The sequence below is a fragment of the Dermacentor variabilis genome, chromosome 11 (assembly GCF_050947875.1).
Source record: "Dermacentor variabilis isolate Ectoservices chromosome 11, ASM5094787v1, whole genome shotgun sequence".
Lineage (NCBI taxonomy): Eukaryota > Metazoa > Arthropoda > Arachnida > Ixodida > Ixodidae > Dermacentor > Dermacentor variabilis.
The window spans coordinates 51,531,763-51,543,878 of NC_134578.1; the positions used below are offsets into that span (position 1 = coordinate 51,531,763).

Here is a 12,116-nt window from a genome sequence, read left to right on the forward strand (position 1 = left end):
AATGATATCCCAAACAATGTCTGGTAGTTCCTCAGAGAGTCCTGCTAAGCTAGCTTCACTCGACAGAGTTTGGGTGTTAAACGTTGCTAAGGTCAGTTTCCATTGGCGGCCTGTCCAGGTCCAGAGATTCTTAGCACCCTCTGCTGCGTTACAGGTCTGACTGCCGCTTTGGTCAGGTATCCTTCACCGCAATAAATTGTGTATAACACAGCTGCATTCCAGCGAAGCTGACCGGTCAAGTTTAAGTTATCTGGCGAAGACCAATTCTAAGGTCGAAATAACAGAATTTTGGGCCCCTAGAAATGTATGATCAAGAAAAAGTTTCCCCTCTGTGAAGGTAAATTCTGCTTGCTCATCTTTTCTGTTAATGAACAAGTGGAGTAAGCTATATTGTTCTTTTATAAATTCGGTGCACATTAAAATGGGGTAAATACAGTACATTTTATGTGCATTTGAATAGATAAATGATCAGAGTTGCCGCCAGTTTAAGTAGTGATTGAAGAAAATTAGGCTATTTGGTGCATTTCGAAAGGCTGGTACAAATTTATGTGCAACAGACAATGAGCAAGAGGAAACATAGCACTCTGTCCTGCCAGTTTCTTCTTGTCCATCGTCTTTTGTTGCACTCGTTTGTCTCGGCCATCCAATAGTGAATTCTTGAATCAAATACGAATAAAATGGCACAGACTATTCGTTTTGTCTCCAAAATTTTCAATACTCGCGCACCCCTAACTTATGGTCATTTTCTCCTTAGTTTCCCAGAGCAGCAGCTTGTTGTTTTAGGTGGTGCCTCTTATCTGGTACTCTTTACTGCAACTTTTCCCATGCCTGCAGGGAATCCTTCAAAGAGTGCGGCAACATTGACTTTGTCAGTGCAAAGGAAGTGTGGAAGTACATAGTTGGACCAATGTTCGCCGACCACTTTGGCGTTGAGTTTTCTGCGACGAGTGGCTTCCAGGTTTCAGTGACACTCCCGTCGCCAAACGCCGAGGAAGAGTGCGGCTTCTTGTACGTTCACCGATTCCGCATGCATCAAGCTAGCATTGGCTGCAGATATTAGTTTTGTAGGACAGGCTTAGGACCGTCCACTTAATGTTTCCAGCAGACTCCTCTCCTTCTCATCATCAATCAGCCTGTTTATATCCATTACAGGATGAAGGCCTGTTTGATTTAATGCTTGATTTAATGTTTGATTTAATAAAGCTGTCTTTTACATGGGAGAGAAAGTTTTGCTCGTGTGGCTGTGCTACGTTAGATAAACATTCATACCTAGACTCGTACTATCTAACCTCGATATAGTGAACACGAATAAAGCAAATTATTGGATATAACAAAGTAAATATAGAATTGGGTTGGACAGGCTTTATTTCAATAAGCAGTAAGACCTCGTCGGCATTCGAGTTTGAGATCACACACACTGGCTATACTGATGGCTGTAGTAGCATAGTTTTGGTCAGCATGCAGCCCCCTCTGTGCCTGTATGAAAAATCAGACAGCATCAGCAAGAGCAACTTGATTTGGCACGTTTGGCTTAAGCATGCCTGCGTGCTTTAGCGAGTGGCTTGGATTGGTTCGACTGCAAACAGCAAATCAACATGCTGATTTTGTCTGATCACACTGACCACGCGATTGTGTATAGGTATTGTCCAAATCTGGCCTCAGTAACGCCTTCCTTGGAGTAACAAAAGCCTGTCTCAAAGGCTATGCTATTGCAGGCTGCATGCGCCGGAAGCAGTTGCACAGCTGGAAACACGTTAGGGCCACCTTGTTTTGGATATTAATTATTAGCTGCCACGCAAAGTGCATATATTTATTGTTTCTGTGCCACTAGCTACCGACAGGCCATTTAAGATCCACAGGAAGTCCTTTGCTGACCTGTTGGAGGCATCTTGCTTTTGTTTCTTTCACATAGAATCGATTGTGATTTTTTTCGCCGATGCTTTTATCAAGTGTAAAATATAACGAAAGTATTTTTTTGTCAGATGCAGCGTCACCACGAGGTTTGACTGTATTCACAAAAAAAGTTCTTATGCTGGAAGTGTTAGTAAGAACAGGTGTCAGCCAGTCAGAATGTTGGGCATATTGTATTGGCGGAGGCGGCCAGCCAGTGGCAAGTCGTAGTTGAAAATAGAAAACCTTTGTGACTTTAGACCCTGTTCTTCTGTAGGTTGAAAAAGTTTCCTGAATCCTTTCCAAACCGGAAGCAGAGAAAAGTGAGTTATGACTTGTTCTTTACTGTGATTGGCTGGTTGACTCAAGAGAGGCAACCATTTTAATCAGTTTTCACTGTTAATTGTTTTCTTTTTCCTCTTTCTCTTGGTGAACAGAACCAGTGCCGCGAGATATTCACACGTAGTGCCGTGCTGGACGCACTTCGGAAAATCTCGGACGACGACTTTAGAAAGTCAGTACCATTCTGTGTCATTAGTCACTGTGATGACACAAATTTTTGTGCAGGGTTTTCATACACACAGTGCAAGGGTTCCCTGTACTTACAGACCTTTCCAATGAGAGCTTTCAGGGCACTGCCTTAATCTGTGTCAGTCTGTCCTGAGCCTGCATGAGTACCTGCTCAAGAACACTTGCAAGAGTACAGGATTTGCCTGCAGCTATGTCTGTTTGCAACATTCTACAAAGAATGTGTTGCGTCATCAGTATCTAAACAGTGGAAATGTCTGTTCTGTGTAGCACTTGTGATGGTAACAGAAGTGGCTTAAGCCTGACGCTTGTGAGACCCATGTGCTACAAAGATTTAATTTTACATATGGGTATTAGGCAGATACCTAAATGTGGTAGTGCCTGCTGTAAGAAGTTGCTAGTGATGTATTGGGAGACCTGTTCTCCTGACTGTTAAATTGAGCTCTACTTCAGGGGCTGGTAATATTAGAGTTAGCTACGTATTTTAAATTTTTTCTTATAGTTTTTTATGTGTTTGCTGGTTTTAAGGTTCACTAATTATGTCCCTGTTGCATGCTGTGGCATTCTCTTTCCACAGGAGCGACACATGGAGGAGTTGTGGGCAATGAACGCTCTTGTGTCGTTGCAGGTTGTACAAATGCCCACCCGACAGACCCTCAAAAGTGGAGTCCAAGGTGGAAGTATCATGCGTCCACTCGCCTATCTACCTTGCAGGTATGTTGGACTGTGTAGAAGTAGGTACTTGTTTGAGTCGACTGCTGGTGATCTTCATTACCTATAGCTTCCTGAGACCCTACAAAATCCTAATGGTGCAACACCTTTTATAGGCTGTTCTTAACGTCAACCAGTCTGTTATGCTACTGTAGAAGTGTACATTCAATGACTCGGACACCTTTGCGGCATTGCCACATAATCATAATGCCAATGTATGAGGATGTCTGAAATTTTGGAAGATGAAACCTGTCGCTGTTTGATTTTCTGGACTTTTTTGTTGTGACCACAGGTCCAAAACGGCAATAATTCAAGCCACCACCAACACCATTTTGATTGTCTCACTGCCTCGGTCGGTTCGCTGGCAGCTGTAGTGCTTTGTGCTGTCATTAGGCCTAGGTGCTCCACTGTCAAGCTTCACTGTCACTGTCACGTTTACTGTCAAGCTTCCTGCTGTTCGGTGCAGTGGTTTTCATTTAAATAATTTGTTGCTGCTGGCAATGGTGCCGACTCTGTCTTCTTCATCCTCACCAATAGCATCGAAGTGCTGAAAGCATGGCAAGGGTCTAAAGCATTACATAATGCCGGTTTCCAAAACTCAGCTTCGCCGCAACACAGTTGTGTTTTGTGGTCAAGCATGTACAATATATTGTGATGAAGCATCTCACGAGTGCAAATGGGCCACTGTCATGGGGCATAAAATGTGTTCCTTAATTATACATGTGCGCATCTGTTGTATCCTGCCACAGTAGAGAACCGAGACGTGTAATAATTGTAATGGCAGACCTTTACAGCTATTTCAGGTGGGGCTGTGGTGATTTGAGCTTTGAGGGCAGTCAAAGGTACACATTTGTTTTTTCGGACAGCCCAATTTTTCACAATCCCTAAGCACCGCAAGAATGTCCAAAAAAATCATACATTGACTGCTTACTTGGTCACATTCCATGGACATATGCTTGCATCGGCATCTCCATATGTGTAGGTAGAAAGACCATTTCTCCAGCTCGTTCAGATAAAAGCATCTATTGTTTTCTTATACATATACAGTGGAATCCCTGTTATATGTCCCCCGGTTTTGCAACAACCCGAGTTTTACGACGGATTAGCGCAGTCCTGGCAAAGTCCTCATAGAAGCTATGCATTAAAAACGCCGGTTATCCGATGCAATGTTATGCCTGACCTGCGTTATACGTTGACCCTTGCGAAGTGCGGGACAGAATTGCGGACAAAAGAAAAGTGCTGTGAGTATCTTTCCTTGCTCTGTCTCTCCGCATGCAGAACGCTCTCGGTGGCGTTGCCTCTCGTCACAATGGGGAAGCGTTTCTCTCCCCCCCACCAGCAGCCGCCCTGTTGCTGAAATAACGCCTTCATGGCTTGGCATACCCCTTAAAGCCAATATATAAGGACGTCCGAAATTTTAGACCGGATACCCTTCCGGTCCGGTCTTCTTGCAGTGACCGCAGATCCTGAACGGCATTGATCGAGGCTAACTCCGCCATTTTGATTATCTCGCAGTCTCGAACCAGCGCGCTCGTACGCCAATCCACTGGCAGCCATAGCCACCACTGCGGCAGTGTTAGGCCTAGCTGCTTCGACGTTCACTACCAAGAGTCCTGCGGTTTGGCGCCGTGTTTTCTGTTCAAATGATTCGCCGCTGTCATTAGTGGCGCCGACTCCGCCTTTGCCATCCTCGCCGATGGCTTCGAAGTGCAGCAAGGGTCAAGCTTTGCATAATGCCGCTACCTAAAAGTCAGCTTCGCCGCAATACAGCGGTGTTACGCGGTCAAGCAAATTCAAAGTATTGCGGGAAAGCATACCAAAAGTAGAAACGGGTCACTCACACAACACCATATGTATTCCTTAATTATACACGCGTGCACCCGCCATACAGTACGAGCGCCGATACTCCTCATAAGTGTACCAGCATGCCTTCAGATCTATTTTGGACGTGCCTGTGGCGCTTTGAGCCCAAAGGGGCAGTAAAAGGCATGCTTTCATTTTTTCAGAGTGCCCGATTTTTCTACCGTTCTCGTGGCCCCTAGGGAGTCCGAAAAATTGGATCTTAACTTACAGTCAGCTTCCTTTAATTTGACCCAGATGGGGCTGATGAAATTGAGAAAATTATCCAGCGGGTTGAATTAAACAATAGGCAGGCAAAATGTCAAAACACGCCACTTACTGATTGGGCAGTATTTGCCTGATTCTAACATGCCTCAGAATGGAATCGCACTCATATGTTTAAAGAAAATCAACATAGAAATGACGTAGTTCCAAAGTAAAAACCTAATGTGCACTTGGTTATTTAGCAAGGAAAATGTAGAGTGCCTCCTATTCTGGCAATAAGAAAACGATGGAACCAGTAAAATTTGCTTTCACTGAGTAGAAGTTTGCTTGAACTAATTTTCTTTATCATCATTATTGTACAACACTTTATTGTTGTCTATGAACTGCAACAGTCGCAAACGAGATGGTGGTCCATGCCTAGACTGACCACTTCAGTGATTCGTCCTACAACACATTCAACTCTCCTGAACGCCAAGCTTAACATGCAAAATAACTTATCTTTTGAAGGAGCTTTCATAGTTGAAGACTGAAAGTGGCATGATGCCATCATCAGTCTATGCAACTACTACTGTCTCCATCTTGTGGTGACAATGGCAACGAAGCTGGCTTGGCTGGCTCTGACAGCAGGCTGTTGTGAATGCCACAAACACAGTTTTTGTTTTGTATACAATTGTACTACGAAGACATTTTTCGGACCGTTCTTGGAATAAAAGTGTGCATTAGAATTGGGAGTTGCCATTTTCACTTGAAAATGTTCCTAGAGGAGGTCAAAGATAGGCACTTTCAGCTGGGGATGACGTGTGTTGGATGCATTAACTACGCTCTTGAGTTCCACCAGGACACATGCTGCTGCTGAAGGGGTCACTGTTGAGATCATCATTGGGGTCAGATGTGTGCTACTGTCAGGTTAAGTTCAAATTATCTGGCGAAAGGCAATTTTAGGGTGAAAACAATAAAAGTCTCGGTGTATAGAAATGTATGGGCGCCGGCTGGAACTTTTAATCAGGATTGAATTAACCGAGATTTTGAATTAACTGAAGTAAAATTAACGAAAGTCTACTGTATATGCTTACCTAATGCATTATGTCAAGCACTTCTTTCCTTATGTAGTTGATAATTCAGGTTATACTGGTTTGGATACTAGTAATCAAGTGTTCCTTGTAAAAGTGGACCACACTGTAGGTTCACATTCAAACCGTAGGTGATTATCCTATGCGGTTATCAACTAAGCACCACAGCGAGCACCATTGCCTTGCAGTGTGCTTGCTTTGATGAAAAGATGTAAATCTGCATCACTGATGATGTCGTAAAACATACAGGTCGTTATTGCAAGTATTCGCGCACCCTGAGCCAGACACCCTGGATTCTTAACGGCAAGAGAATCATGGAAGCATCGGTACAAGAACTGATCACCGATGTGGTCACGAAACACATCCCAAATGAAAGTAAGTCTGACATGCTGCCATTGTTGCTCTGTCAGCCTCTCAAGAGGCAAAACTGGGGATCATTTGTTTTACAGATTTACAGTGGTGGCCATGTGATACTTGAACTGAAACGTTTGAATGGGGGTGTGGGTAGTTCATGGCCTCCAGCAATGAAGAGACACTAAAGACCAGTGTTAGGTTAACCTGTGTTAATGAGTTTCCCTTCTCAAATAGCGGAACGATAGCAAAACAGGACACTCACTTAGCGCAGCCTATAGCAGGAAACGGTAGCAGGTTTGGGTTATCGCCTATTAAAAATGTGCACTATGCTTCCTATGCCAGACACCCTGTTAAACAGATAGGTTAAAATGCTTATTGCAATGCGTTGGCAGCAATAGCTGTGAAGAGCAACGTGCGACGACTTACAAGGATATTTTCTGGTGCCGGAATGGGAAATCGAGTGCAGGGCAGCACTTTCATGTGACACAGGTGGGCACGTACTGCTCTACATCGCGCGTGCCTTTTCACGTTTTCTTGTTTACATGGGATCTAACGGCTGGAAAACATATCATACGATTGTTTGTCAATATTCTCAACGTTGGTGCCGAAAGATCATATTTTCTGGAAACATATTAACCAGTGAAAAAGGAAGCTTAACTGTATTCAGTCATTTCTTGCGTTCTTGATTTGGGACACTGGTGCCAGGAAATCATACAAAATGGGATCGTATCGAAGACGTTCTTCTATATAATGAGCTGGCCTAGCACATTCAGTGTGTCCCCTGCATGCTGTCCTCTGCATGCGCACATTGCTTACCTTCACAGTTGCTGTTCAAAATTTCCCTAGGCCATCTTCCTTAGTTGTGAAGACATCAGCACCGACAGCGAAAACACGTTCAATATGCACGCTGGAGGGAAGGCCGGGGTTGTAATGTATGAACATCGTGCACACAGGATTGTGGCACCTCAATGCTGCAATGCTTGCGGTTTGGGTCGTCTATGAAGCACAGTGCATCATAATTGCTGGCCTCAGAGAAGGCCCTCCTGGTGTAGGGCCAGTGAGAAGCTGATCAAAAGGCTCGTTATGTGGTTTCCTTGCAGTAATGTCCAAAGTGGCCACTGTTACCGCAACACATCACTTAAATTTGTTGGCCAACACCTGGTGGAATGTTATAAGATGAGGAGTCAAATAATGAGCCCATGGGCTTTGCTGTATGAACATGTGCATGCATAAAGATGCAGTTCTTAGCACGAGTACAGGCACTCTACTGTAGTTTCCGCCTAATTCAAGTTCACCAGCGTAGTCTCTTACAGCTTGTCTTGTCAATAAAGTAACTGGTTATGTGTGATTGATTATTAAAAAAGTAATTGAATTGCAGTGAGCATTACTGAGTGAAAAATGCAATTGATTACAAGTAATTAGCACATGTAACTTGTTACGTACAAGTCTGCATCAGACATAGCTGCACTGAGGTTTCGGCATGAAATTCAAGAGAAGGAAACTTGTTCATAATTTTCTCTGGTAATAGTAATCAATTTTTCCTGCCAAACACATCAAAATAAAGTCTTTACACATTTTAAATAAACTCTCACATTGCATGCAGTACACAGTGATGACCATTGTTCGTGAACGTGGCAGCACTGCGCATCACAGGAAAGCCACAAATTTTAAAAAAGGACAATCCTATGCTCTTCTTTAGAATTTTCACTGCCCCTTTCTCAGAAGCGTAGTGCTGCACGTGAAATCACCAGGGTAGAAGCTGCTGAATGATCTCTCAATGAGTGATGGTAGGGCCAACATGACGAGAGCTGGCTCTGTCTTCCAAGACTGGTGGGGGTCTCATCTCATGTGCTCCACTGAGCTTTTTGTGATGCTTCCATTCAGCTGGCGTCATGCAGAGGGCGCTTAGAGGTGGTTCTGTAGAGGAGCCTTTCTTCTGGCATGTTGACACAACCCATAGGTTTCACTGTGCTGCAGGGCGTTGGTGAGAGTGCATGGCAAGGAGCAGAGAGCGCCAAAGAGTAGGGTAGCGAAGGTGGGCGAGAAACTGTGGCAGCCGCATAGTCATTCACCAAATCTCTGTAACTTTGCTGTTAAGGCATGGTTTCAAAAATATCTTGTGGCTGTATTTTCGTTTCATACTGGAACACAGCTGCCGCTATATAACAAATCTTTGAGCTCAGAGTGGTACAGGGGCTCTTTAAAGATAGTAATTCACTAGTTTATACTGATTTAGTGTTGCATTCTTATGTTGCATTATCTATGACCGGAGAACCAAAGTAAAGCATTGTAGCCTTTTTACTTAGATCAGTGATGCCACAGGCTACATCAAGCTAGCAGTCCACGCCTTTGTTTTCTCTTTCAAGGGCACACTGTCTGAAACCATTGTGTAATAGCAGTAACGCTTTTTTTGTCCTCCTTGTTCATGCGCAAGACATCACCATGAAGCTATTATGCAGTTAAACATGCAAGCAATTCTTACTTTGAACTTTCTCACCAATTGTTAGCCTGTTCGTTTACACAAAATAGAGCTACCATGTAGACCATGCAGGTCATTGCATGTTTAACCTCGGTGAGCAACTGACCATGAAGTTGTTTAGGAGAACGTCCAGCAGCAGAATTTTTGTGGTGCTTATAAGCAGTGTTCTTATTGAAACGCAACGGACTGTTATTGTCAGAACTATGGTTGTTTAAATTGTTTTCTAATACTAGGATCACATGGGTATTTTAAAGACCTTCAGACCAAAGGTCTATCATCTTAACAGCAAGGTAGGCACTGCTGCACGAGCAGCTTCCATAGCCGTCGAGTCACTAGTCTATTGAGTGGACGGAGTTCACAATAGAGTTATCGATATCAAGATATTGAAGATATTGACATCGAACTCTCACCTCTGCATGGTGTCTGTGGTATATCTTCTTCAACAGCTGGTTTATGCTAGCACAGTGTAGACAATGTAAGTAAAAGTACTATGTTGTTTCAGTACGACATTTAGAAACTCTACAGCAATGAAAGTGAGCTTTTCAGGTTTCTAGAATAACTTTCATGTGTGGTGGTAACTTTCATACATGCAAAATCGTTGCTTGCAATGGAGGTGCCACAGGGGCTTGATGTCAGATTGCTAAAACATCTCAACGACTGTCTAGTTTGCAGTGTAGCAGCCATATAACTCCTGGATATAAATGATTCATGGATACATGGATACAAAGAACTAATATATATTGCCACAGTTTCAGCTTAACCATGGGTTTATTCACTGAATACTGGAGCAAAATGAGCTCTGGCCAGCAGCATTGCTGTTTTGGGTCTGCTTCATCATGTCTCTGGCATGTCTCTTTCTTTCATGACGGTAGCATGACTGATGACAGCTGTTTTTATGAGGCATAAACTGGATAAGTCTCTCTGGTGCCTATTTTAGTGCCCAATTTTCACACTGTTGTGTACAAGGCTCGCCTGGTTCCGCACCTAAAACATTTCATTGGCCTAGTTGGTGGGAGACGGCAAGAACATACAATGTGAGCAGAGGTGGACAAATGTAACGAAGGGGTGGGACCTAGCGCTGCTCTCTTCTCATCCTCACATCTGTCCACATGTGCTCGTGTTGTATGTACTTGCATAGTACTAAATGCCCAGCAAGTGCACAAGGCAGGACTGTATTACAAGCATAATTCATTCTTGTTCCTAATCTTTCAGAGATTATGTTTTCATCATCTGGGCGCGAAGACGTCGATGTGCGGATGCTTGGAAAAGGTAAGCATTTTTCTTTAATTCAATTTCACTGTTCGTGTCAATTATGCACCTGGTTGCCTATCTATCTATTAAGGATAACCAAAATATTCAAACATTCTGCTTTAGGTGTTGCATAACATGTTTTGCACAGCAGCTTAATAATGAAAAGGGCAGTGGCTGATTAGGTGGTTAACAAGATGATTAAATGAGAAATGCCTGTGTGGCATGGCTGACCTTGGTTGCATAAAATGATTATTGCTTGTTTAATGATTTTCAGAATGCTGTGAAAACAAAAGCCTGACTAGGCTCTGTGTATCTACTGTTTCAAATCTCAGGCACCAAGGTTGGTGAGAAAAATAGACGTGTATGAAACGGTTGCAGGGGAGCTCTCACATAGTTAATAAATAATAAAGCCGCTCAGAAGCAGACCAACTTTTTACATAAGTTATAGCTGCTTGTAATTGTAATACTAGTTTCTCGTAGTAGTGAAATTTCTTTCCTTTTATTTTTATTGTAGTTGTTTTGTTTTCCCTTCAGGACGACCATTCGTGTTGGAGATTTTCAAGACGAAGAAAGCAGTGTTCACGACATCCGACATGGAGGCCATTGAGCAGGTTTGGCACGAACTTGCGACATTCCTTTAATGTGAAGCATTATTTAGATCTCTGCTCGGCTTTCCTTTCTTGGTATTCCGGTAATCTCAGTTGCACACTCCACAAAGGAGCGTACCCGCAAAGGCTGTTGGGGGCACGACACCCAGCGTTGTCTCAGTCACCCTCTCTTGCATGCAGCGACTGTTGCATCTACTCCAGTGATGCGATGTGCACGCGAACCTTTACTCGTTCTCTCCACACTGACGTACCTTGCCTCATACTCCAAGTGGCCTTAGGCGTTCCCTCAATTGCAGGCTCCGTGCCGTGCCACCGAAACCATTCTTAGGCATGCATTTGAGAGACGTCAAGCGTTCTATCCCTTATCTCTCGCGTACACGGCAGGTAATGCATCTAGTTCAGCGCTGCATGATGCATGTTTGTGGGTGTTCCCTTGTTCTCATTGCGCTGGTGTGTTGTGGGTTGTATTCGAGATGCAGTGGTGTGCAGAACCCATTGCTCAGAGGATATGCGTTCGTCTGTTTCTGATAGCCTCTTAGGAGTGCCAGTGGAAAAAGTACAGACAAACTGAAATGTTCAAAATGTTTCACTGCATGCATTGTGCAGCAATTTCTTCGCATTAACACAGATTCCAGCAGAGCTTAGAATCTTTGTAATTTTGTACTGCTGGTGCAAGCCCTTTCGTATCTTTGTGGGCTAGCTGTGCAGAGCACAGGTAGTAGATCCCATTGCTTATTTCGCTCTTGTCTGCATATTTTTTTCTGCTGTTACTTAAGATGGAGTCGAGAAGCCACTGGTGTCTCTTGTAGTACAGTAATCTGTGCTCATAGTGTAAAAATACTAAAGGAACATTACGTGCCTACTACTGCTCTGTTATTACTGACATTTTGTAAGGACATTGCAGCAGCATCGGTCTACCCTATGCAACACATCATTTAAGGAGTGAACAATTACAGATGTAAGAATATGACACAGGAAGACAGCGATGTGGATTAGAGATCAAACGGGGGTAGCCAATATTCATTTCACATGTATGAAGGAAAAATGAAGTTGGGCAGGTGATGAACTCCATATAAATGATAACCAGTGCTGTGTTTAGAGTTGCAGAATGAGTGCCAAGGGAAGGGAAGTGCATTTGAGGGTGGCACAGAACTAAATGGT

At 43.5% G+C, this 12,116-nt stretch overlaps 1 protein-coding gene across 2 annotated transcripts in view; it reads left to right on the forward strand.

Annotated features, from left to right (window-relative positions):
- The window catches only part of Pus10 (Pseudouridine synthase 10), a 34,371-nt gene that overhangs the window by 7,411 nt on the left and 14,844 nt on the right, over positions 1–12,116 (forward strand). For both annotated transcript variants that reach the window (XM_075675245.1, XM_075675246.1), the window contains exons 5-11: positions 835–1,008; positions 2,168–2,213; positions 2,328–2,404; positions 3,047–3,132; positions 6,513–6,638; positions 10,309–10,365; positions 10,882–10,958. In XM_075675245.1, the coding sequence (XP_075531360.1) occupies positions 835–1,008; positions 2,168–2,213; positions 2,328–2,404; positions 3,047–3,132; positions 6,513–6,638; positions 10,309–10,365; positions 10,882–10,958 (643 nt within the window). The remainder of the gene's footprint in view (positions 1–834; positions 1,009–2,167; positions 2,214–2,327; positions 2,405–3,046; positions 3,133–6,512; positions 6,639–10,308; positions 10,366–10,881; positions 10,959–12,116) is intronic.